Source organism: Podarcis tiliguerta (assembly GCF_965153285.1).
Source record: "Podarcis tiliguerta genome assembly, chromosome: Z".
NCBI classification, from domain to species: Eukaryota; Metazoa; Chordata; class Lepidosauria; order Squamata; family Lacertidae; genus Podarcis; species Podarcis tiliguerta.
The window spans coordinates 31,452,885-31,478,898 of NC_139553.1; the positions used below are offsets into that span (position 1 = coordinate 31,452,885).

General features: G+C 45.2%; 2 protein-coding genes across 2 annotated transcripts in view; one reads left to right on the forward strand and one right to left on the reverse strand.

Annotated features, from left to right (window-relative positions):
- The first annotated feature begins 1,179 nt into the window (after nt 1-1,179).
- Nucleotides 1,180-17,490, forward strand: DKC1 (dyskerin pseudouridine synthase 1). Its single transcript, XM_083424259.1, has 15 exons — nt 1,180-1,270; nt 3,049-3,113; nt 3,873-3,959; nt 6,261-6,352; nt 7,198-7,382; nt 7,515-7,579; nt 8,926-9,052; nt 9,886-10,016; nt 11,089-11,232; nt 11,687-11,807; nt 13,661-13,779; nt 14,509-14,615; nt 14,983-15,046; nt 15,742-15,900; nt 16,405-17,490. The coding sequence occupies exons 1-15, from the start codon at nt 1,255-1,257 to the stop codon at nt 16,471-16,473; spliced, it is 1,551 nt and encodes a 516-aa protein (XP_083280385.1). The 5' UTR covers nt 1,180-1,254; the 3' UTR covers nt 16,474-17,490.
- Nucleotides 17,491-19,506: 2,016 nt separating this feature from the next.
- Nucleotides 19,507-26,014, reverse strand: part of MPP1 (MAGUK p55 scaffold protein 1) — a 44,382-nt gene continuing 37,874 nt past the window's right edge. Inside the window, exons 10-15 of the mRNA XM_083424244.1 lie at nt 25,664-25,770; nt 25,144-25,224; nt 24,294-24,374; nt 23,198-23,400; nt 22,326-22,400; nt 19,507-20,810 (exon numbers count right to left, since the gene is read on the reverse strand). Of these exons, the coding sequence (XP_083280370.1) occupies nt 20,634-20,810; nt 22,326-22,400; nt 23,198-23,400; nt 24,294-24,374; nt 25,144-25,224; nt 25,664-25,770 (724 nt within the window). The 3' untranslated portion in view covers nt 19,507-20,633. The remainder of the gene's footprint in view (nt 20,811-22,325; nt 22,401-23,197; nt 23,401-24,293; nt 24,375-25,143; nt 25,225-25,663; nt 25,771-26,014) is intronic.

Consider the following 26,014-nt stretch of genomic DNA (forward strand, 5'->3'; position numbering starts at 1 on the left):
CAGAGATTTCCAAAAGGGATACATGACAAATCTGAAGAAACATGAATTGTGTAGGCTGTTTATATTGGCCAGATTTGACATGTTTCCCTCGGTGGTAGTGAGAGGAAGATACTTAGCTATCCCAGAATCAGAGCGTCTCTGCAAATGCAGAAAAGAGGAACCCGATACTCTAGAGCATATATTTTTTTTCCTGTGATTTTGGCAGTTATGCCAGAGGACAATTATTCGAGGCCCTAAAATTTAATAGGCAGATTTTTACACAACCACCTGTTCAGGACCTGCTGGCGGACAGCGATGATCAGGTCACTTTGGTACTGGCTGAGTTTTTGAGTGCTGTCCATGAGGAAAGAGTGGCCCATGATAAAGAGACTTAGTGGTTTTTAATGGTAGGTGTTGTTGTTGTGTTGTATTATACTATCACAACTGATTATTATATGTTGCTGGATGGTTTGGATTTCCAGGCTGCAATGGGAGAATGCTCAGTTGGAAGAAGTCTCTTGATTTGCTGTTTCTTTTTCACACAGATGTCCCACCCTAATATGTTGGTCTATCATTTGCAAAATCAAACATCTTTATTAGGACACCTTTATGAGGACTGGCCGAAATACCATAAAAAATGTGTGGAAGCGTGAGAGATTTCCAGAAATTTTCATAATACTAGATACGCCTGGCAGGTGTAATTTGCCCACGTTTCTCTACCATAAAAGAACGTGCTCCACACACAATCCTGGTTACAGACCTAGGATCACCCCACATTATCCACTTCGACAAACCGCCTGAGCCTTGTTTCCACACGATCCCCGCTTTCTGTACAGCCCTGCACCTCCCTCAGCGGCGTTTTATTGCCATCTGGCTCGTGCAAAACCTGGGTAATTTACAAAAAAAACCGCCTCTGCCTCTTCGACTACAGCTCCCATCTTCCATGGTTCTCTGACTGTACTGGCTGGGGGCTGCTGGGAGTTGGAGTCCCTTCGTACCCTGAACTCCCGCGCTGTTTAAAAACCCGCCTCTCGGAGGGGAGGGGAGACTGACGGCACCTTGCCTCTCTAGGGCTTTCCTGCCCTCTATGGTGCACCCGCCCGCCCCGCCCACCAGCTCCCTGCTCACCCAATCGCCGCTCCGTCCCTCTTTTCCCGCGCGCCGCGCCGCGCTGCTTGTCGGGACAGGGAGCGGAAGTGGGCGAGGGGATCCCTTTTTCGCTGGCGGGAGGCGAGGTGCGCGCGTGTCTCAGAGGCAGCGCGTGGCGAGGGCAAGATGGCGGACGGTCCAGGTGGGTGCGCGGCGTGCGCTCGGGGTCAGGGCTGTCTTCTCCGGACCTGAGGCGAGCTTCGGGCGTGGATCTGACCTTTTCGGGTGCCCTCCATGCGGGCGCAGTGGGGCCTTCTGTAACCTGAGGAGGGATCGCGCTTCTCTCGGGTCGCGGAGAGGATCGCCTCCGGGGAAGAACGGGAATTAAATGCTTAGTTTTTAAGGGGGGGAATGGGGGCGTTGGAAGAGTTGCTGAAGTTCACAGATTTAGCGGAGGGTAGCGTGTAGCTTTCTCAGCCCTGTCCTGAGTCCGATCGTGCACGTGGCTACTTGTACAGTGTTTGGAAGACGCTCTGTGCATGCTCGGATGTAGTGGGTTTTTGGGGGGGTGGGGGGTGAGCGATTCCACAAATTGGCCCTCGCCTCCGTCTTTCTTTTTGAGGAGGAGGGTGTTGGGGAAACTTGGCCGCCGGGTAAGGGTGCATGGGGCAAAAACCATTTTTACTCCATGGTGCAGCCAAGTCTGAACATGCTCCTTTAAGTCCTCATATTCCTTCTATTTCCACTTCCCTTCTTGTTATGTTAATAAATCTCTGTATGTTGGCCAACCTCCTTAAGTGATGATGCCTCAATAGGGGATAGCCACCATGGGGTTTTGGGTTCTAAAAAATCTTTATATTTTCCCCACACTTTCATTTTTTAATTATGTGATTATAGAACCCTTTATGTACTTTACCTTTTCCATACCAAAGATATGCATGCCAACCAAATCTGTTATGTCCCTCCAACTCTGTTGTTTCCTCCACCTCTAACTCCTGTCTCCGCTCGTGCGCCTCGGTCTTTCTTTTGGGGGAGGAGGGTGTTGGGGAAACTTTGCCGCTGGGTAAGGGTGCATGGGGCAAAAACCGCATTTACGGGGGATGTTGGCTTCTCAGCACTGGTGTGTTGGGGGGAGAGGTTGCTGTTCTCCCACCTTGGAGCCGATTGTAACGTGTTCAATGTTTCACAGCATGTTTGTTTCCTGGGGGGGGGGCAGATTCGCAGGAACTATCGATATTCCGCGGCTGCAGGGAAAAAATGCATTTCGAGGAAACGGGCTATTGCTTTCCAGTTTGCCCACTTAAGGCACTAAGGCGCTTGCCCACGTGGGTGGCTTGCATGAGCATTGACTGCAGCCAATTTATCCCATGCAACTGTTTCCTCCAGTACCTCTCTTGCAGGTTTCTTTGGTCACCCACAGCACGCTCTTGGTTTCTCATAGGTTGGAGTGCTTGTTATTTGCAGCGCCTGGCAACAATTCTCTTGCAAACCTAGAATAATGGTGTTAATTGTAATAGCGCCATATATAAGGAATCTTGTACTGTAAACGCTTACAACCGTTTTCATGCCAAGGGCCCTATTCCTTTCTAGGTGCCATGTGCCAGTGGTAGGTGGGGCCAGAGGCAAAAGGAGGCAAAGGATTAAATGCAAATTTGTACAGTAAGCTAGTTTCTTCACACTCTGCTCTATGCAGTGCAAGAAAGAAGCATGAGCCAAGTTCAAGAATGGGTTCCAGACAGGCAAAAAGCACAAAGCAAGGCTTTGGGTTGGGGAGTATGTATGGCCTGGGAAGAGTTCAGAGGGCTAGATGGAGAGACTGGAGGGTTGCATTTGGACTCCAGGTCATAAGTTTCCTATCTGATCTAAAATTTGAAATCAGATTTCTAATTTTAGGTTTGATTTTAGGTGGGTGAACGATGCCAAGTTTACTTCTAGTTCCATTTATTTGTAGTATTGTTTTTATTTTTTGTCTTTCTGTAGGTTCTGTCTCTAAGAAGCACAAGAAAAAGAAAGAACAGAAATATCTGGTAGAGGAAGATGTTGCTGTGAGTTGCTTTGTGATATTGCTTAATTTCCATACTAGAATTCTATTTAGAGCAAGAACTTTTACACCTCTCTGCACCCTGGTGCTTGGAAGATGTTGCTGGACTACAGTTCACACCATCTACTTCCTGGGAATATGCTGTTCCCAGGGGTGTGCAAACATTCCCTCTCCTTTTCAGCACTGTACAGTGGTGCCTCGCAAGACGAAAAGGTCTCTTCAAGCAACCCTATTAGCGCTATTAGCGGCTATTAAAGGCTTAAGGGATTAGCGGATTAGCTGCTAAAAGGCTATTAGCAGCTTAGTGCCTTAGAAAAAGGGGGTGGGGAGCAGAAAAAAATCGCAGGAACTCGCAATACATTTTCGTCTTGCGAAGCAAGCCCATAGGAAATTCGTTTTGCGAAGCACCTCCAAAACGGAAAACCCTTTCGTCTAGCGGGTTTTCCGTCTTGCGAGGCATTCGTCTTGCGGGGCACCACTGTAGTTATAACTTTGGCTGATAATTAATGAAGGCAATTGATTGTCTAGAGGCATGCATTCTGGGCAGGAGCTAATAGTGATAGCATTTCTCTCTTTGTAGAAGTCCCCTTATAGATAAAAATTGTTGCATGATGAAGAAAAACAGCAGCATGAAGAATGCAGTTCTAGTTATTTGCTCTTTATGTCTAGACTAGAGAATATTCTTGATGAGTAAAGGAACATGGTGGCCAGCATTCTTCATTGGTGGTTATAGTTGCTAATTTGCCTATTTGATTGTTCCTAGGATATACAGTATTCTGAAGAATTCTTTATCAAGCCTGAATCCAGAGTGGCTCAACTGGACACATCACAATGGCCTTTACTTCTCAAGGTAAACAGAATTGTGCAAATGAACTACATATTTAATTATTAAATTTAACTAGAGCAACTAATTTACAGTATAATTAACTCTCAAAATTCCATTTAATTTACTGGCAAAAAGAAATGTTGTGAAATTTTTGTGGCTGAGGGTTTTTTTATCTTTTATATTTATCTTTATAAATATTAAGATTTTTAATTGATAACCATATTCCTAAATATTTCACCTTTTTATGAATCTCTATGTTTATGGATTGGGATAAGTCATTCTTCTCTGATTCTTTTAAGTTCTTAACTAATAATTTGGTCTTATTTTTATTAAGTTTAAATCCTGCCACCTTTTCTATAACTTTAAGGAGAGAATTATTGGGTCTTCTACTCTAATTACTAAATCATCAGCAAATGCTTTCAGTTTAAATTCATTTTTACCTGTTTTTATTCCTACAACATCTTTATTAGCTCTTATATCCCTTGCTAATACCTCTGGGACCATAACGAACAGAAGCGGTGATAGGGGGCAACCATGTCTGGTTCCCTTTTGTATTGTATATTGATTTGTTATCACCTGATTAAAAATCAACAGTATTATGGTCTGAGTAAGCAGCTTGGACTCTCTTTATCAGTTTTTCTCCAAAATTCATTTCTTCAAGAATTTTTTTCATGAAATCCCATGAGACATTATCAAATGCTTTTTCCACATTTATAAACATTAAGGCAGTTTGTTTTCATTTCTTACTTCAAGATATTCTATTATATTTAAGATACTCCTGATGTTATCTTTAATTTGTCTGTCTGGTAAAAACCCTGTTTGATCTTGATGAATATATTCTTGAAAGACTTTTTTCATTTTATTAGCTAATATGTATGCAAATAATTTATAATCATTGTTTAATAATGAAATAGGTCTATAATTTTTTACTAGGGTTAAATCCAAATCTTGCTTTGGAATTAATGTTATATATGTTTCTTTCCATGTCTCTGGGATTTCACCTGATCTTAAGATCTCATTCATAGTGTCTTTCATGGGAATCACAAGCTGTTCACCCAATTTTTTATAATACTTTGCTGAGAGTACACTCAGTCCTGGAGATTTACTTGTTTGTGCTTAGTTTATTGATTCTGACATTTCCTGCACTGTTATTTGGTTTTGTAAAAGTCTGAGTTTTTCTTCTTTTATTTTTGGTAAGTTATTGTTTTTTAAATACAGTGGTACCTCGGAAGACGAAAAACTCGCAAGACAAAAGAGTTTTTCGTTTTCTGAGTTGCTTCGCAAGACGGATTTCCCTATGGGCTTGCTTCGCAAGACGAAAACGTCTTGCGCCTTTTTTTTAAAACCGCCAATGCATTCCTATGGGAAACCGTCAATACACATTGGTGCTTCGCAAGACGAAAAAATTAACAAGACGAAAAAACTCGCAGAATGAATTAATTTCGTCTTGCGAGGCACCACTGTATTGATTTTGCTCTCATATCCTTTCTTATATAAGTAGGTAAAATATGTAACAAAGGCTTCTCTTATTTCCTTTTTGTCTGTAAATTTTCCATTCAACTTTAATAATAATAATAATAATAATAATAATAATAATAATAATAATAATAACTTATTATTTATACCCCGCCCATCTGGCTGGGCTTCCCCAGCCACTCTGGGCGGCTTCCAAAAGAATATTAAAATACTGTGATACATCAAACATTAAAAGCTTCCCTATTTATATATATTTTTGTTCATTTTTCCTCATTTGCCATGCCAGCAGTTTTCCTGACTTATTGGCATATTCAAAATATTTCTGTTTCACTCTCTTAATTTTCCACACTATTTCTTCATTAATAATAATTGAATATTGTATTTGTAATAATTTGATTGCTTTTTTAACTGATTCTTTCTTTGGTTTTTTAACTAATACTTTTTCTAATATTGCACCCAAAATTTCTCTTTTCCTTTTTTTCCTTTTAATTTCTTTTGAGTTGTGTTTTGTTGGACAAACAGTCCCCTCATCATTGCCTTACTAGCATCCCACACTACATGCTGCCTGGTAACCAGATTCATATCAAAATTAGTCTCCCAGAACCTTTTTTGCTTTTTCCAAAAACATTTTATCATCTAATATGTCTTCATTCAATCTCCATCTAAAGGAGGATTGATTTTCCTTTTTGAGAGCAAATCTTAACCAGTTATATGATTTTTAATCGGCCGAGCAACTTGTTCTATATCAAATAGTTTCAGTGAGTTTTAAGACATTGAGATTTGGCTCCAACCTAAGAACTCCACGGCATTAATTGTTCATTAATTCTTGCTTGCTTTGGATTTTTGTAGAACTTTGACAAGCTGAATGTGAGGACAGCACACTACACACCCCTTCCTTCTGGTTGTAATCCCTTAAAAAGAGAGATTGCCGAATATGTAAGGTAAGGCGAGATAGAGCTTAAGATTTCCCCCACATGGTGTTCCTTCTGTAATCTGGGGGAGGTGGGTTAGTTATTAAACACTAGGGAAAGGCACAAATGAAGCTTAGATGAACACAAGTTTTGAATGGGGCTCCACTGCCCACTTTAACTCTTCCAGGATTTTCTCTAGAGGTGACAACCATTACCGTCCTCCATGCACGTCGGCCGAGTGCACATAGGTGCAACTTGTTTTGACCCCGTTCTTCCCTTTTCCAGGTTCAAAAGGATCTGCATGTTGGCAATTGCACACCATTTGGGCGCACCTGAAATGATTGCCACCTGTATAGTGACTTGCATACATTGGCCCTTACATATTGCTTTGTATCACAGCTGCAGAGTTTGGGGTGCTGGATATTCTGTTGACCCTGCTATATGTTTTGGAGGGTTTTTTATTCTTACTTAATACCTGCCAGTTACCCTAGTTTCTTTGTTCTATCCATGAATGCTTTTGTTTGGCACAATGTCTCTTAACTTTTACTGTGCCATGTAATTTATAATCTAAAAATTGTTAGTCACAAACTGTTAGCAAACTGGGAGGAGGGTAGGTAAAAAAGAGTTGAGGCTGTGTTACTACAACTGTATGCCAAAAAAATGTGACATAAATATCAAGCACAAAATTAGCACAATTCAGTATTGCCATGGACACTGTATCCTGCTTGAAATCCCTAGTTGCTGGTAATGCTAATCTCAAAATTTAGGTTATTTATATGTCTTGTTTTAAGGTAATTCAGGTTTGTTCTTTGAAGAGCAAGCAGAGTCCACACCTATATAGATTATTTTTAACAGTCCCTGTGGTTCTCTTCCAGGACAGGCTTCATCAATCTGGACAAACCTTCTAACCCTTCTTCCCATGAAGTGGTTGCCTGGATCCGCCGCATCCTACGTGTTGAGAAGACAGGGCATAGTGGCACATTGGACCCCAAAGTGACTGGGTGCCTGATTGTATGCATTGAGCGAGCAACACGCTTGGTCAAGTCTCAACAGAGTGCAGGTATACCATCTGCTTTGTCTCTTTATCAAGCCTAGAAGTGTATTGCTAGACACAGAAACAGCACAATCACCGGTATGGTGAAAAAAGTAAATTAAAGTGGCCTCTCCTGACTACTCTTCTGTCGTCTTCCAGGCAAAGAGTATGTGGGAATCGTTCGGCTGCACAATGCAATCGAGAGTGAGGTTCAGCTGTCAAGGGTAAGTCTCTGCTAGGCAGGAAAATTTGAGGTGTGTGTGTGTGTGTGTAGGTAGGTAGTCATGAACATCAGTGTGAATGATGGCAGTAGAAACTTTTCCCAAATTAAATTTAGCTGTAGGGGTTGTGATGAGAGCAACTATTTCTTCACATGGATATCTGGGTAGCATGCAACAGGCATGAATGTTGTTTAAAATGCCACAATAAATCACTGTTAAAATAATCACAAACAAAAATTAGATGCAAAAACAAATCAGAGTAAGTTTCAGTTTTCAAGAGCAATTGACTGTTTCTTCAGACCAAAAGTGGCAGCACAAAGCAAATTGCCGCTTGTTTCACTTTCTGCTGGGTACATTTCTAGGAACCACAGGTATGCTGTTCTGTGTTCCATGATGGAAAAAAGGCAGGATATAAATATTTAAAAATGAACACACACTTTTTTGGCTTATAATCTTTGGAATGTTTCTCTTTGTTGTGAATCAGCTCAAATTGCCAGTCTCAATCTATCCTGTTTGTTATGGGAAGTATACTTTGGACTGTAGTTCTGTGTCCCTTGAAAACTGTTAATATGTATGGGAAGGGCAGAGTGATGATGCTGGTTTATCCATTCTCTGAGTGGTGCTGTTCTATCCTTCCTGCAACATCAGGATTCCTGTTCTAGGTTCTTGGTGCTGTGCAGCTTCCAGCTGCCTGCAGCGTAGACATAGAGCAAGCAGAACTGAGGCTCCTTTTATTTGGGCCTTGGTTTTCTAAGATTAATGACAGCTCTGACTGCCTATAGCCGCATGGTATTGAAGCTACCCTTGTCATTGCTAGAGATGCCTGGGGGCGGGCGGCAACAATAACAAATATTGATTTAGTGGTCTCTGTGATCTGGGAGCAGGTTCATAGCCACTTTAAAGAAGTTGAGCTGCCTGCATGGTGGTGGTTTCTTCAAAAATCAATTGGAATTTCCCAGGAACATTCTGTGCATACTTGTGAAGCAGAGTGTGCACCATTGCTCAGCACTTCAGGTAGCAATTGCAGTTCATTTTGTTCTTTGGTATCCTTGGTGATTAATGATCAAGCTAGTTGATGAGTACAGCCCTGTGCTTGCCTTGATTTAGCCCGATGTTTTGCCAACTCATGGTTTTGCATTGCCATAGCTGTTTTAACTGCATTAAGCTTCTTAAGACCACATCGTACCAAACCAAAGTTAAATTTACTTGGTGAATGCAGTTGATAAAATGGAGCTTGGTGTGTTTGGGGAAAACATCTGAAATTTCATCCTTCCTTGCATGTGTCAATCATGTATTACCACAAGGGTGCGAGCATTTTAAAGTGGTATCTGATCTGCTTCCTTCTGCAGGCAATAGAAACACTGACTGGTGCCCTCTTCCAGCGGCCCCCACTCATTGCTGCAGTGAAGAGGCAGCTGAGAGTCCGAACAATCTATGAGAGCAAATTGGTAGAATATGATCCAGAAAGAAGATTGGGTAATGAAACTGTTTTATGTGAGGTCTGCAAAGGAAGGAGGGAGCGCACCGCCCCTGGCAGTGTGATCCCAGTGGGGTGCCATCGCCCCCACCTGCTTTCCACCCCCCCGGTACCGGAACATGAAGCTCCGCCACTGTGCAGTATTAGTGGTTTTCCTATAATGCACTCTTTGAAGAGCTGTGGTTGGGAACCAGGGACACTCCAGATACTGTTGAACTATGGTTCTCTTCATCCCCCACCATTAGCCATGCTAGCTGCAGCTGATTGAAGAGTGCGCCAGCATCTGAAGGGCCACAAGTTAATGTGCCTTAAATCATGAGCTTATGCTCAAATCACATCTGCAAAGCAGAAGCTGAGGTTTGAGAAATTGGGGGGGGGGGAGATTCCCCCCCTACTGAAACCCTTTCTAGGTTACTTCCTAAGCCTCTCCAGCTTTTCTTCTCCAATTTTTTAATACACTGTTCTGGGTGACTAGATCACTTCCTTGACCGGTTTGAAGTTTTCTTAGGATGTTTAAAGCATGGGTGGCTAACTTGTGGTCCTCCAGTTGTTCTTGAACTATAGTTCCCAATAGCTCCAGCCATCATGGTTGATGTTCAGGTACAATGGGAATTGTAACTCGGCAACATCTGGAAGGCCATAGGTTAGCAACCCCTGGCTGGAGGCGTTTTCTGAGCCAAATGATGTAAAACAGATCACATAGCACACAGTGCAAAGATGACTTACATCTATCACCCAATACTGATGGCTCATGGATGCTTTCTGTTCGAACTCTTTAAGTCAACAGAACTCCATAACTCACACATCTGCTGTGACTCTGCCCTGTTCTCAGGTATCTTCTGGGTGAGCTGTGAAGCTGGGACCTATATCCGGACATTGTGCGTGCACCTGGGCTTGTTGCTGGGAGTTGGAGGTCAGATGCAGGAGCTCCGGCGAGTGCGATCTGGGGTCATGGGAGAGAAGGTACGTTGCAGGGTATACGTCAGAGCACATGATTGTCACTACCCAAAGTGTTGAGTTCAGTACAGGGCTAACTCCCCTGTTCTGGTAATTAAACTTTGGGACAGTGAATAGTTGGGAGATGTCAAAGGCAGAAAGCTTTGTTTCTGCCAGTTCTCTACCCCAACCCACAAAAATTACCCATGACCCCTATGAGACTAATTGCACAGAATCCATTATTGACTGTTCATTACAGGTGAATAAAACTAGTGTTTCTGGAACTTTGATAACTTGATGTTTGCTGCGCCCATGTCAGCTCCGCAGAAACTTTGCTTCCAACTCATATTCAGTCCTCTTGTGTAGTTCTGGGGAACAAACAACCGCTCAGTACTCCTGCATGTGATTTAAGCAAAGTTCTGCAGAGCAGGCTAGCGTTGCTGGTGACATCTTCCACATGGGGAAAGAGCTTTAGGCTATGTGAAGAAAATGCTGTAGAATTTATGAATAGTCAAATTTAAATAGCTGTATGGAATTGCAAAGGAGAGGCATTAATGCTGTCTTTCCCAATCTGGTGTCTTCAATTCATATATTAGACTGCAGCGCTCATCATCCCTGACCATTCCTTGTTGGCTGGGGCTGGTGAGAATTGTAGCCAAAAGCAGGAAGAGCACCAAGATGAGGGGGTTGCTTTACCTTGTGGCTCTTCACTATTCACTCTTTTGTTTTTGTCTGTGCTAACACTTGCCTTTCTGTGTGTACCCCAATTCCCAGTGTGTTCAGGACATGAAGCTTGTACATGGAACTATCTTCTTTTCTCCCAGCCCTTTTGCCATGGACAGTGGCCTGCAGGCTGTGAGGGGTTATGGCTCAGTGATGCAGTACATGGCTTTGGATGTAGACAGTTCTAAATCAAATGCTTGGCATCTCCAGCTAGTGCAGGATCAGATTGCAGTGATGGAAACTAAGAGACTAAAAGTTGCTGCCCGTCAGAGTAGCAGTAGTTGGGATGGATGGTAAAAAAACACCCTGGCTTTTGTGTCAGGCTGCCTTCCGTATTCCCAGTTATATAATATATTGGGTTGGTTTCTGCTTCTAGGACCACATGGTGACTATGCATGATGTGCTGGATGCCCAGTGGCAGTATGACAACAACAAGGACGAGACGTACCTCAGGAGGGTGATCTTCCCCCTGGAGAAGCTGCTGACATCCCACAAGCGACTGGTTATGAAGGACAGTGCGGTGAGTTCCCGGGACTTATAGCCAAGGCACCACAGTCCATCGCTTCTGCTTAACAATGTCACTTTTTTGTTGGACCTTCTATTAGAAGAGGCATTCCTTGTTTTCTTACATTTCTGCCTTCTAAGAAGATGTTAAGAATCTTCAGAAAATGATGCAGCCTGACTGCTTTAGTCCTAATTTCTGCTTCTGGGGCTGTTTAAAGGTGGGAGGGATGGGAGCAGGTACCTTAAGGGAGCGAATGCCACTGTTGGTGGTTACAGTATTGATGGTACAGGACAGCATCCAGTATGGAGCTTTTCTTACCACCATGCCATGCATGGTGAGGAGGTATAATTTTCATGGGCGTAACTCCAAAGATTTAGGAGTACATGGATTGAAAGCAGCTAAAAACAGAATTTTACAGTGATAGCTGTTGGTTGAAGCATGATCATTTTTACTTTTATTTTCTGCTCAGGTGAACGCCATTTGTTATGGTGCAAAGATCATGCTTCCTGGCCTGCTGCGGTATGAAGATGGCATCGAACTCAATCAGGAAATAGTTGTTATCACCACAAAAGGAGAGGCCATCTGCACAGGTGAGAACTGGCAGCTAGGCACTTGCCTTCTTAAAAGGTACCCCTGCCTGTATGGGCCAGTCTTGACAGACTCTAGGGTTGTGCGCCCATCTCACTCAAGAGGCCGGGGGCCAGCGCTGTCCGAAGACACTTCCGGGTCACGTGGCCAGCGTGACAAGCTGCATCTGGCGAGCCAGAGCCGCACACGGAAACGCCGTTTACCTTCCCGCTAGTAAGCGGTCCCTATTTATCTACTTGCACCCGAGAGTGCTTTCGAACTGCTAGGTTGGCAGGCGCTGGGACCGAACAACGGGAGCGCATCCCGCCACGGGGATTCGAACCACGACCTTTCGATCAGCAAGCCCTAGGCGCTGAGGCTTTAACCCACAGCGCCACCCAAGTCCCTGACACTTGCCTTCTTAGGTTGTTTTAATTGAGATATTGCAAACATTGGTGCTGACTCTCTGGGTGCCCAGGCACCTACAGAATTCCCCATGAAGGGCCGGACACCCAATAATTTCTGTTCCAGGGCCATGCATTCTGCGTGGCACCCATGGCTCCTGGGCATCCATGATTGTGGGGCCAATATGGCACTCCTGATTACACATGTTTTGTGCTTGTGTGTAAAGGAAGTGGGTTGTAGGAGGAGGCATCAGACCTTGGCTGCCTAGCCCAGTAATGTTTGTTCCAGCTAGCAACACAGATTCCAGCATATCCAGCCCTGCTGCCCTTTTATCAAGCACCATTGGCGGGTGATTATGGATCAACACTTCATTATGGAGTGCATGCAGTTTCCTTCTTCCAGTACTGGAATGGGTGGCAGTGACAATATGCCTATTTGACATGAGACTACAGTGCCATCTAGTGGCAAATCAAACCATAGTTTTCTTACTGTACTTTTTTCGATCTATTACGTCTCCTACTATGCACTGCTTTGGGCTCGGTACTTTCAGTAGGAAAGTACTTGTGAAATGAAATAAAAATGGAATGGGTGGCATTACATATTTTGTTGGGAGAGAAGATGTGTGTTCAACTCCACACTCCAGTTTTGAAAAATGGTCCTGCAAGTGTGACCTCAGATTATGGACACCTGCCTTGGCTGGGCAAAAGCAAAGTGTCTTGGTGAGTGAGACTGTGAAACAGTGGGAACAACTATGCAGCTTAGCTCTCTCCCACTGAGAAATGAGACCCATCATTCCTGCTGACTCCCCAAGTGTGTTTGGAACTACATAGTAATCTTGCAAATTGCCTTCCCCTTTTAAACAGCTTTCTTCAACTTCCCCACCTGCCTGCACTTGCTCAGGGCCACATGTGAAGTGATGATGAAGTTTATCCATTCTCTGAGTGTTGCTGCTCTGCCCTTCCTGCCACATCTTGATTCCTGTTCTTGGGTCTTGGTGTTCAGTGGCCTCCAGGCACCTTTAAGCCTTCCAGTGTTCTACTGGGGGGCATGGGGATGCTTGGCTGGCTGCTGGCAGGGCCCGGGTGGAACAAGCAGGGTCAGAGGCCTTTATGGGGCTCTGACTCAACCAGGAAGAATGAAACTGTCTGATCACATATTGCTCTGGTGTGCCTTTTCCAAACATAAAAAATCTGAGTGCAAGAATATGGGCAAATGGCATTAAAATACCCTTGTGGGTGGGTGTTAACCTGTGTCCTGCTTACACACTTCATGTGCATGTGTTTTTCGCACCAAAAACATACATTCTGCTTTCTAGAGGGAGAACCTCCTTAAGTAGTAAATAGGGATGCTACAGGGGATGTTGTTGTAAGTCTTACTCCGGTGGGTTACAGAAAGAGCATGTGTTGGGCAATGCCAGGTTCTGTACTGTGTCATTCCTTAGGGTGCTCAACCTGTACTCTTCTTCCTGCAGCCATTGCCTTGATGACAACTGCAGTGATCTCTACTTGCGACCATGGAGTTGTAGCAAAAATCAAGCGTGTGATCATGGAAAGAGACACATACCCTCGCAAATGGGGCCTTGGCCCAAAAGTGAGTACAGTGGTACCTCAGGTTTCATATGCTTCAGGTTACAGACTTCGCTAACCCAGAAATAGTGCTTCAGGTTAAGAACTTTGCTTCAGGATGAGAACAGAAATCGTGCTTTGGCTGCACGGCAGCAGCCGGAGGCCCCATTAGCTAAAGTGGTTCTTCAGGTTAAGAACAGTTTCAGGTTCAGTACGGACCTCCGGAACGAATTAACAAGGTACCACTGTATTGAGAAGGCTCTGTGCCATTTGGCTGTACAGGGGAGCAGATTCAGAAGAGCAGCTTGATACTTGCTCTTGGAGCAACAGAATTTTCAGGGAACTGGGTGCATCATCCCACTGGGCGTATGTTTGAACTGTTTGCTTGGTGCCTCAGCTTTGTATCAAATTGTACATGCTTGGCTGCACTTTGATCTTGGCCGCACCTTGCTACCACAGAAATGGGTAGAATCTCTGGTCACTTGAAATGGTTGCTTTTGCTGTTGGTGAGCCAAATGATGTTAAAGTAGACGTCAAGAGCACTCTGTGCAAAGATGACCCAGATCTATCACCCAAGACTGATGGCTCTGTTAGGGGCTGGACATAAGGGGTGTTGGGTCCTCAAGTCCCATAAGAGCAAGAGAGATTTGTTTTATTGCTGCTTGTGGACCTTGAGGGTTATGGAAATGGCAGCAATAAGAAAGCATATGCCCTTGCCTTGTGGCATGTGTCTCCTCTGCTTATTTCCCCATAGGCTTCTCAGAAGAAGATGATGATCAAGCAAGGCCTGTTGGACACACATGGCAAGCCCAATGAGAAAACTCCCCAGGCCTGGAAGACAGATTATGTGGATTATAATAGGTAATGTTTGCAGCTCCCATTGCCTTAAGTGGGGGGGGGGGGTAAGGTGTGCTGGTTTGGGGTGTACAAAGTGCATTGTGCTAGAAAAGGCAGGGCAGGGGTTGCTATTTCCTTGGGGTGGGGGAAGCAGGCAGTTATCCCTTTCTAGCCTCCTTTCTATGGCTCTAGAGGGAGTCAGCCTGCTAAATGAAATAAGGAAAACTGCAGCTTGCCCCCCATGCATTTTGGGTGTGTTTACCAGCTTTCCGAACATCACCAGCACCAATGTTCCAATTCTAGTATAAAAGATTAGGCGGAACAGGGTAGAATTGTACATAATGCACCAGGTGGCTGAAAGATGCAAATAAAGCTCCTGTTTTCCTCCCAGGGTTGCTGGAAAGGAAAAGGTAAAAGAGGAAGTCGCCCAAGAGGAGCCAGAAAGACCACCAAAGGTTGGTTTGCTGCAGGACTGCATTCCAGCATTTTATTTTTATTTGGGCAGTGTATGTTAGAGCCTACATTTTAGTATTGTTTTGAATGTGTAGGGGTTTTTTGGAGGGTGGCATTGAGAAGACAGCAGGTAAAGATATCCAGAATAGCTGTGGGTGTGATCATTAAAAGTTTGTTGCCACCTGTAGCTGCCAGCAGTACTGGTGACCGTCATTCACATTGAAGCTTGGTCAAATTCAAACTGTTTTGTGTGGCAAGGGAGGCTTGAAAAACCTGCCAAGACTCTTGGAGGGTGGGTGCAAATATTCTTGCCACCTCTCTTCCTTTCTACTTGACCATATAAATAGGTAACAGGCTGATCTCTAGTCTTATTAAAAGTTTGCCCAGCACCCCTCCAGTTCTGCCCAGGTTACCACCTAGTCTTTGTCAAGGGAGGAGATGTTGTCTCCTGGTGCTGGGTGAGCAGCCTTATTTCATCCTCTCACAGCTAACAGTACAATCAAAACCCTAAAGTAGTGCACTTTGCTCCTTGCTCTGCATGTGAATGGCTTGAAATCCCTGACTTTATCTCTTGTTGACACATGCAGGTGCCAAACATGAGCTCCTTTGCAAGATCTGTCTTAAAATGCTCCCATAGAGCAGCCTGTATAGTAGTACCCTGTCCTTAGCTGAAGCCTGTGTCTTGTTTCCCACTCAGCGGAAGCGGGAGATTGAAAGTGATGGGGAACCCGGTGCAGCAGCCTCCTCTCCCCCAGCCTCTCCAGAGCTGCAAGCAGAAATCAAGAAAGCGAAGAAGAAAAAGAAAGAGAAGAGGAAGTCGGAGCTTTCTGAGAGTGGCAGGGAGCTAAGCGAAATGGTAGGTAGGCCTTGTGTAACCCACTGTGCTTGTGTGCCAAGGAATCAGGTGGTATATGCACACTTAAAAGAAAAATCAATTTGTACACATATATGCATGACAATTGCTGTGAACAGCTCAGCGTTTATCTTGCATTTAGGAAGAATCTCACTTTCAGTTGTGGCTTTCTGATAACTCATGGATGCAGTAGCTTCTAGTTATGTAATTTGCATGTGTCTCTTGATTCCTTTGGGGTGAGGGACAAGGATAGGTTGAATGATAGAAGGAGAAAGTGAGGGGGAGCCCTCTGCAAGCAATGAATTCAGTTTCTTGCAACCCATTGTGTGGGGTGACAAGGGAGACAAAGGCAATGATTCTTTTCACTTTTGACCCGTGGCCATTCTTACAGTTGCCCAACTCCTGCGCGACCTACTCCCAGCAGGAAAAAAACACTCATCCCCAATACCAGAGAGGTAGCCAAAAAACAGAGTGGCTCTTCTGAACTCTCGTTGTTTCTCCTCTCAGGGCAGTAACACAAGTGTGAAGAAGAAAAAGAAGAAAAAGAAGCAAGAAGAAACTGAGAGCTCAGAGTAACCAGCAAGAACCATCCAGAGCAGGCAGCCTGGGCCAGCATAAGAGTCTGAAGGCCTTAATGAAAGTGCAGACTGGATCATTGAGCAGAGACTTGACCTGATTGCTGTGCAAATTAATGTACTTTTGTGGGGGGGCCAGCATGACAAGCTCCCTCTGTCCTGTTCTAAGGATAGCTGGAGGAATTGGAGGCCACAAACCCACCCAGGCCTTGGTGACTGTGAGGAGTTGCCCTGAGCTTGTGAGACTCCTTTTCTGGGGGTAACACAAGGCAGCCCTTGATTTTGGCACTAGTAGCAGAGTCTTCCTTTGCCCCTCCTGCCTTCTTCGTTTTTCCCTCTGCTTGAATGTGCAGGAGCTGCTGAATGGTAGCACCAGCTTGTCTATGGGTGGGGGTGAAAAGGGGTTTTGTTGTGAGTGATCAGATGCTTCACTTTAAAAATAATGCTTTTGTATTAACCTCCTTGTGCTTACTTTGACTCTCTTAATGAGCCAGAATCCAAACGTTTTCCCTCAGGGTACATACCGCCTCCTGTTGCTTTTTAAAGCAGATACTGATTTGGGGGGGGGGGGGGAGATCACACCTAGAAGTCTTGGAAGACTTGCTTCTGGTCCTTGCAGCTCACATTCTCCTTGGTCCCAGATGTCTTTCATTCAGCAAAATTGTCTTGCTTCCTAATCTGTTTGGGGCTAGTTGAAAAGTGATGCTGAAGCAGAGCAATAGTCCAGCAGTGTTTTATCCCACATGCAGTTTTTATAGGGGATCAAGCCTTCCGTCCAGCTTTTTTGACTGGGCTGAGAAAGTGATTGGAAGTCTGTACCCCTGTCCCTGTGCTCACATGCACATGAGGTCAAAGGACCTCTGCATGTGGCTGTCGCATTTGGGGGCAGATGCTGTGGTCTATTCCCACCCCTGTTTTCCTTTTATTTCCCCCCACACCCATTTTTAGCCAGAGTACCAAAGTTGATTTTAAAAGGAGGGATGGTTCTTAATTTTTTATTAAATTACAAAACTTCCAACTCTTACTTTTTGTTTCTTGTGGTGGTGGTGGAAGCTTCTACAGAAGGTGGGAGGAGAGTCGGGCCAGTTTCTAGCTTGACTGCTTTGTTATGCTTTCGGTTAACTGCTCCAGCCATTCTTTATGTTGGTTTTTCACAAGCGGTGGGGGTTCCACGCACAGTGCAACCATTTAAAAGAAATTATATGTTGACGGACTTTGTCGCAGGCCAATGGTGAAGTGACATAGGCAAAACCTTGAAGGAGAAGCAGTAGTGATGTGTTAAAAGGGTAAAGGACCCCTGGACAGTGAAAGGCGACAATGGGGTGCGGCGCTCATCCCTTGGCTTTCAGGCCAAGGGAGCCGGCATTTGTCTGCAGACAGCTTTCCATGTCAGGGCCAGTGTGACTTAACTGCTTCTGGCACAACGGAGCATCATGACAGAAACCAGAGCGCACAGAAACGCCGTTTACCTTACCGCCGCAGCAGTGCCTATTTAATTTACTTGCACTGGCGTGCTTTCAAACTGCTAGGGATAGAGCAATGGGAGCTCACCCCGTCACAGGCATTCAAACTGCCGAGCTTCTGATTGGCAAGCCCAAGAGGATGGCGCCGTGATCTAGTATTGTATTAGGCAGGTGTTTTTTCATCCCAAGGGTGGTATTCTGTTGTGGAAAACCTGGGGGGGGGGGAGCACAAGTTGGTGGTGGGTGGAGCCAGATGCCAACATGAATAGAACAATTGCCTTCTGCTGCTTACCTTTTGGGGCAGTGGGTTACATTCCGACTATTCAGAAACCACACACTACCCTCCTTCCAAACAAGCCACAGGCATTAGTCCACTTCAGTGACACATTCATTGAGCATTCAAGAAGGGTGTGCCTGGGAAGTCTTCAGAACCAAATAAGAGGCCTTGAAGGACTATGTGATGGTCCTGAGATTCTCCAACTGTTGTAGAAGGCTGGGGCTTAGCAGGTGCAGCATGTGGAGTTGGGGGGTGCACTTTTGAAAATGGAATATGCCTTCTCCAAATTTTACGCTACTACCATGATGGCCACTACAAAGTTCCCAAGGCAGGATTTCCCAGGCTTGCTTTGAGGTCCTGCTGCCTAACTATTTGGATGCCAGCTCATGCCACCACATCTTTGGATCTGAGTCGGGGTGGTCTAGAAAGAGCTTGATGCTAAGGGAAATTGCTGTATTGTTTTGTTTGGGCCACGGTGCCACACCTCAAACTATAACCACCAGAGAATATGCCACATAAACAAGCTTTGGGCATAGTGTTTCTGCTGCTGCTTCTGCCAGCTTAACCTTCCATAAGTTGTCTTTGTGCCCTCATCTTGCACCAACAGTTTACACAGGCAGCGATCAAAGAACCTGCTAAAAATATTCACTCAGAAGAGAGGAAGAAACAGCCTAGCAAATCAACTGGCAAATAATAGGCCTTTTCTAGGTCCCAGGAATAGCAGCCTAGTGTACCTTGCCCTTCTGATGAAAAGAGCTTAATGTTGGTAGAGGATAATGCTCTGCAGGACATTCCTCAAAGGAGTGATGCAGGCTCTCCAAATCTGCTTAACCGCTGCAACCAAAGCTAATGCAGATGCCTCTGCGTCCAACATTGGAGGAGGGGAAGTAGAGTTTAGGAATCACTGAGCCCCAAACTTATAGGTATGTCTGCCAGAGAAGCCCATTTTCCCCAAGTATATTTCACAATGTGGTAGAAAGAGTAAAAAGGGAGCTAGCATGGTTCAGTGGACAGGCTATAAGGTCCCACTTGTGGCTGCTTTAATTGCTGGCACAATTGCTCCAAGGGAGATTTAATGCATCGAAAGCTGGCTCTCAAGCCTACCTCGGCAACCATTCATTTGTCTCCTAGGAGCAATGGTGCTTTGCTGTTGTGAGTGCCCATGCCGGTCCAATGGGGGATACTGCCAGCTGCAGGTGGGCAGCTTTTAAATTGGCACGTTTTTTGGTCCTCGTGGGTAAGCGTCGTCTTCTGCCATCTGGGGAGTAGTGGGGGTAATAATAAACACAAGTCCTGCAATATTTCAACACTTTATTGCTGCTTGATTTCCCTGTAATGGACTCAACCAAAGGTCCCTATTGCACATCTTTTGGGTCTTTTTGGTATCCTCAAAGGTATGAGGTTTCAATGCAGGTCAAGCTTACACCCCTACACCCTTAACCGCTAGTTACATATCTCAATCTTGTTTTAGACATGGACAGTTAGTTGAATAACAACCTCCCACAAAGGTTGTGCTTGCAGGTGGAGGTGGAATGAACTTGCTCTGTTAATCGTTTTTGATAAGGCAAATATGGGAGGGAGGGCAGTTATTTTGCATATAACAAGTGAGCCACCCTAATATGTGAGAAATGTGCCATGAGCAATTTCTTTACACAGCACAACATGCAGGTGCTGAGAGTCTTGAGTTATTTCCTGTTCCCTCCTTGTGTCATGAGCTGCCAGTTAAAACTTAATAGCATCTACTCTGGCTCCCAAGAGTGTGTTATTCACAACTGTACTGATTCTGAGCATGAACAGTTGGACAAGTACAAGTCTGTAGACAGACAATGGTCACATGTCTGGGGAAGGAGATACTGATCACTAGCTGCCTGATCACCCTACAGTGGGTGACAGCAGATGTGTAAAATTCAAAGAAGCATCCACTCAGAAGATTAGTGTGCAATATGTGGGGAGCTTGAAGGAGCAGTGGTGTATTACAGTAAGGAAATCTCACTTGACAAGATCTAAAGAAATTAGAGTTCTAAAACAGGTGGCACTGTTCAGTTTAAAACACAGCTCAGCCTGCATCTTGGCATTCACAGCATATGGCTTTCACACCAGAAGGTGCTCTTAATATCACTCCTGAAGACATCTTAATGGTTTTGGATAGGGGTTTTCCTCCTCATGTGCCAACATTTGTATGTGTGGGCTACCCTGTGCTAAGCACAAGCCATGCACATACTCTTCTGAGGGTGTTTGCAGCTGGAAGGACGGGGCTCTTGCCCTGGCAGTAACAGAGCAACAGCTGCCCTGAGGAATGGGGACAGGACGAGGGGGTTGTGCATTGGACAAAGCACAGAGCAGGCAAATGGGTGACCCTCTTTATCCTCAACTTGCTGTAATGAGGGCAGGCAGAGGGGATCTGGGAGCTACCAGGCTAGCTCAGTACACCCAAGACACAGGAACCCACTGGGGAGAGTTGCAAGCACGCTCAAAGGCCGCCTGGAGTTGCTCAAGGCTCTCGTCAACACCATTGTTCACCAGCGACAGGTCGAAGTAGTGAGCATATCTGCTCCGGATGGCCTCTGAATCTTTCTGAAGCTGCAGCAAAGTATCCGACTGCAAAGGAAGAGGAATTGTTCGCAGTTAGTGACATCAGGTAGACAATCTAGCTGAAGCTGCTCTGTACACTTTGCGGGGTTTCTCAGTTCAGCATACCTAGAACTTTGCTAAACTCCTTGCAAAATGGCTAGGTTGCATGTACGTGGTGGTGGTTCTTGAAATGTGCCGATTAGTCCTGGGTGGCCTTAGTGATATAATTCCCATAGTTCACTCATTACCTCTATGAATTTTAATTCATGCGTACAAACACCAGACCTCTCAACACTTAGGATCTTTTAATACTAATCAGTTAGCCCCCTCCCCTCGAGTGCATTCTTTGCTGGGTCAAATCACAGGCACCTAATCCCCCTCTGCAAGAATCCAAGCAGGCACTAGATTAGGAGTGGGCAACCTGTAACTTTCTAGGTAATTGAGTCCAACCCCACCCACAGTATAGCCTGTGGACAGGAATAAGATGAGCTGTAATTAACAAGAGCTGGAGGGCACCAAGCTGGCTGCTAGGTTATCTGGTGATCCCTAATGATTTTGGTGGTGTAAGCTCTAAATCAAAGGAGTTGCATGGCAGAATGGGTGGATAAAGCCAGATTAAACCCACTCTACCGAAAGTTGCGTCTTAAGGGGAAAGAGATATTTGCTTCATTAAACTGCTCTCTGGCAAGAGGTACAGAAGAAAGGTTAAGGCAGTGGTCATCAGCCCCCGCCCCCTTGTTTGGTCCAATGGGCCCATTTGGGGGGAAGCTGTCATTGTCGTTTTGGGGAAAAGTTGTCATCTGAAGGAGCGTCTCCACCCCCATCGTCCTACCCGGACACTGAGGTCCAGCGCCGAGGGCCTTCTAGCGGTTCCCCCACTGCGAGAAGCCAAGTTATAGGGAACCAGGCAGAGGGCCTTCTCAGTAGTGGCACCCGCCCTGTGGAACTCCCTCCCACCAGATGTCAAAGAGAACAACAACTACCAGACTTTTAGAAGACATCTAAAGGCAGCCCGGTTTAGGGAAGCTTTTAATGTTCAATGCATTACTGTATTTTAATATTTTGTTGGAAGCCGCCCAGAGTGGCTGGGGAAGCCCAGCCAGATGGGCGGGATATAAATAGTAAATTATTATTATTATTAATTGAATGATTGTGTTCTGCTAAGGAACCATGCCCCAGAATCTACTGCTACATGCTGGTACTCTATAGTAGAGGCTTAGGTGTGACTTATCTAAAGGCACACAGTTGTACCTTGGAAGTCAAACAGAATCCATTCCGGAAATCCGTTCAATTTCCAAAATGTTCAGAAACCAAAGCATGGCTTCTGAGTGGCTGCAGGAATCTCCCGCAGACAATTGGAAGCCCCGTCGGATGTTTGACTTCCAAAAACAGTTCGCAAACTAGAACAGTCACTTCTGGGTTTGCGGCGTTCAGGAACCAAAACGCTCAAGAGCGAAGCTGTTCAAAAACCAAGGTACAACTACTACGAGGGTGGAGCATAAGGAGAGGTCATGCATCTAATGTAACACTGATACCTCTTACCTGATCTGCCTTGTCCGTGGGAGCGATGAACACAATGAAAGGAGAGAACTCAGCTGTGTGGATGATCTTCAGTGTCTGGGGGAAAAGAAAAGAGCCATTGGGGCATAGTTCCTACAAAGTTAAAAGGTTGCATACCCACACGCCTGCCTGCCTGCCTGAATGACAAGCCTGTCCAAGATGCTGCAGACTTGCGTTACCTCATTTTAGGGCAAGATGCTCCTGCAGCATCTTTTCCTTTCAGTTTTGTTCTTCAAGAAAAAGGGGAACACACTCTCACTAAAGCATCTAAAATGCAACTACAGTTCCCATCTGAGTTAGAGACAAAGCTAGCACAGTACCCCCCCCCCCCCAGTTTCAAGTCACTCTGAATACACAGTGCGAATGTGTCCAAATAAAGCGAGGCAAGGAAATCAGCAGTCCTTGCACTTCAGTAAACATGTGCACAACTCTGACTTTTGCATTGTTCATTTGCCCATGCCAGGTTCTCAAGGAGTTTAAATACACCTGTCTCTTTAGCATTTTCTCCTGGGCTCAGCAGGGCAGACTAGAGGCTAAAACAAGTTGCTGTTCACTTACCAATCCCCTTCCCTTTGATCCTACTCGCACTCCCTTCCTGCGCACCTTCAGCATGGAACATTTTGTGGCTAATATTGCCCTCTCCTCCACCTCTGGCTCCTAAGCTCTTGTCCCTTTACAAAGGTTTACAAAGCTAAACTGTGGAGCAGGGACAGCAGGGCTAAGTAGCTGTGGATGTTGAGAGATGGAGGGGGTCCAACAACACCTGGAGGACCACACGCTCCCCATCCCAAAGCTAAAGGTGCTCCCAGAACGCTTCATATATTTTTTCCAAGCAGCAGGCTGCACTTTCCTACCTGTGGTTCAATGTCCAGAATAGCAATTTTGTCCTGCTCGTGAATCTTCTGCACAGTCTCAAATTTGGTGCCGAACATATTGCCCTGGTAACTCCCAAACTCCAGGAACTTGTTGGCAGAGATGTCTTTTGTCATCTCCTCCGTGGTGACAAAGTGGTAGTCTTTCCCATCCACCTCGTTCTTCTTCTGAGGGCGGGTGGTGTCTGCAGAAGAAGGGGAACAGAGAGACATGGGAGCTGGGCTGCTGCAAGGAGATAGCAAATCTGCCTACAGGTCCAGTTTGGGTTATTTGGGAGCTTGGGGAAGGAAGAACACAACTGGAATTCTTTACAATCTCAAGTTGTGGAGGAAGAACAGAGTGCATTAGTCACCAGAGGACCTTCTCCACATGTTGGAAAGTGCTGACATGAGAACCAGCCTTCTCAGTGGTAGCCCCAGTTTTTGGAATGCTCTCCCCAGGGAAGCACACTGGGCATCAGACTAAAACACTTTTATTCACCCAGGCCTTTCACTGTTAATTTAGAGAGTTGTGTGTTATGGGTGTGGGGGGGGGGATGTTTTAATGCTCATATTTCATTGGGGTGGACAGAGGTCCTTTAAAAAATATTATTGGATGAGCATGTTTAGGCGTAGTGTTTTATTAAATCTGCTCTGGAGAGTCCTCTAATGCTTTGAAGCATGTTTGGACAGAGAAGAGAAGAGGGGAAAGTTACATTATGCAAGAGGAGGTCTGCTACATTAGCAGCACAGCAGCATTGGATACGGCCCAAAGTCTTCTATACCATATGCTACTTTGGTGACACACTGCAACCGAAAGAAACATGCAATGAAGCCAGTCTGGTGTTGTAGTTCAAGTGCTGGACATAAGCCTGAGAGACCAGGGTTCAAATTCCCACTCCGCCACAATGCTCACTGGGTGACTTGGCCAGTCCTAAATTCTCAGCCTAACCTGCCTCACAGAGCTGTTGTGACGATAATATGGAGAGGGGAAAGGAGCACATATGCTAACTTACAACTCTAGGAAAAAGCTGGGACAGAGGCTAAACAATGCTAAATAAATTCCACAGCAGAAAATTTTGGGTTCTGGGTGACTTACATGGAATGGGGTATCCAAACTTCTCCGGGTTCTTGCTGAGCAGGGTGTTCTTAATGTGGCTTCGGCCAACTCCGCTGGCCCCTGTCCCAAGAAAGGGAGAAAAACAACAAAAGGAAAATGATGCTCCAGCTCCATTTTCTCATAACCGAAGAACTTCCACTTACGTCAGGGAAAGGACACATCACAATGTAACGTCAAAGTCAGCCTCTTTTTCCCTCTCTCTAAGGATGAATAATTTTGTTTGGTCTGCATATTTTTAAGTGAGCTGGATCAGAATGCTATTATCCTTCATATTTTGTGATACCCCACCCCAAAATACTACCAAAGTGTGTAATTTTGTGTTTGTGCACATGTGCATGTGCGTAATGGGTTAAGGAATGTGTACATTGAGATAATTCTTAATTATGAGTAATCACAAAATACACAGTTAAATGAACATTTTCATACACTTCTTTATGTCAAGATCATTTACAGAAATGGGACAGAACAATTATAGGTGCACTCATTAAAAACTGACAGTGAGGAAACATAGACCAGACACAGACCAATTCATCCATTCCCTACGCTTATCTGACCATCTTAAACCTACACCACTGACCAGCTTTAACCAGAATATAAATGACCTTATCTAGCCTCTGATTTCTGCACTCCACAATCCTTTTTTGTCCATTCACTTTACCACCTCTACTCAGAGTAGAACTAGCATTGGGTTGAAATCCATTGGCTGCTGGAGTGGGGCTGGCTATAAAAAGCCACAGCACATATAGCTGTGATTACATGCTGCATATTTCATTTATTCCTTTATCATTTAGAGACAAGTCAGTACTCTGTGGGTTGCACTGTGTCATACCTATAAGCACCAGTGTCTTCCGCTTGAAAGCTGGCAGCCTCACCACCTCCTCATAGGACACCACATCCAACTGATCAAAAACTAGGAGAGAGAGAGACAGAAAATAAGATCCTTCACTGAGCCCCAAAGGTCCCCACACCCTGTCAATCACCTGACATCACAATGACACCAGGAGATGAACGCCAGGACTTCAAATCACCATGCAGGGCCTGCAAAAATCTTTGAAGCACCACAGCTCAACGGGCTTGAACAATGGGTGGTGACTTGAAGCCTGCCTTCTGCATGGATCTTCCCCCTGAGGAACTCTTGACAAACAACTGCATCACTCCCTGCCCTGCACCAGACATCTCATATGGTGCATGTGGTTTGGGGGAAACAGCCTCCCAGGCTGAATTAACACCTGTGCTGGGCCAAATCTGACCCACCGACTAGAAGCTCCCAACCCCTGGTTTCACCCTGAAGGCAGGGGAAAAAGGAATGTGGGACAACAGTGGAGGGGGGAGGACAAGGAGGTGCTCACTTGAGCTGTGCTTTGCCAGGTACTTGTCTTTGCATTTCTTCTTCTTTCCGAAAGGGCTACAGCTTTGGGTTCCGCTGGAGTTGCCCTGGGGCATGCTTGCAACGCGCCTGCAGGAAAGGGGAAAAGGTATATTGTAGTAAGAAGAAAGTGGCAATAAAATCAGGTCTCCTCTTTTCCTTTCCCTGACCAAAGCCTGGGAGCAGTGCTTCAAACTGATGGCTTAACCTGTCCTTCAAAGTGGGGGGGGGGGGGAGGAACAACAAGTCTGAGGACTTTCTATGGCAGATGTGGGGAAACTTTGGCACTTCAGATGCTGCTGAATGACGGTGAGGTTGATTACCTCATTTAATT

What these genes read in the sequence shown, in the direction of transcription:
- DKC1 (XM_083424259.1), top strand. An exon ending in CAAGTCTCAACAGAGTGCAG is followed by an intron (nt 7,383 to 7,514) that starts GTATACCATCTG and finishes GTCGTCTTCCAG; the next exon opens with GCAAAGAGTATGTGGGAATC. An exon ending in GCAGGGAGCTAAGCGAAATG is followed by an intron (nt 15,901 to 16,404) that starts GTAGGTAGGCCT and finishes TTCTCCTCTCAG; the next exon opens with GGCAGTAACACAAGTGTGAA.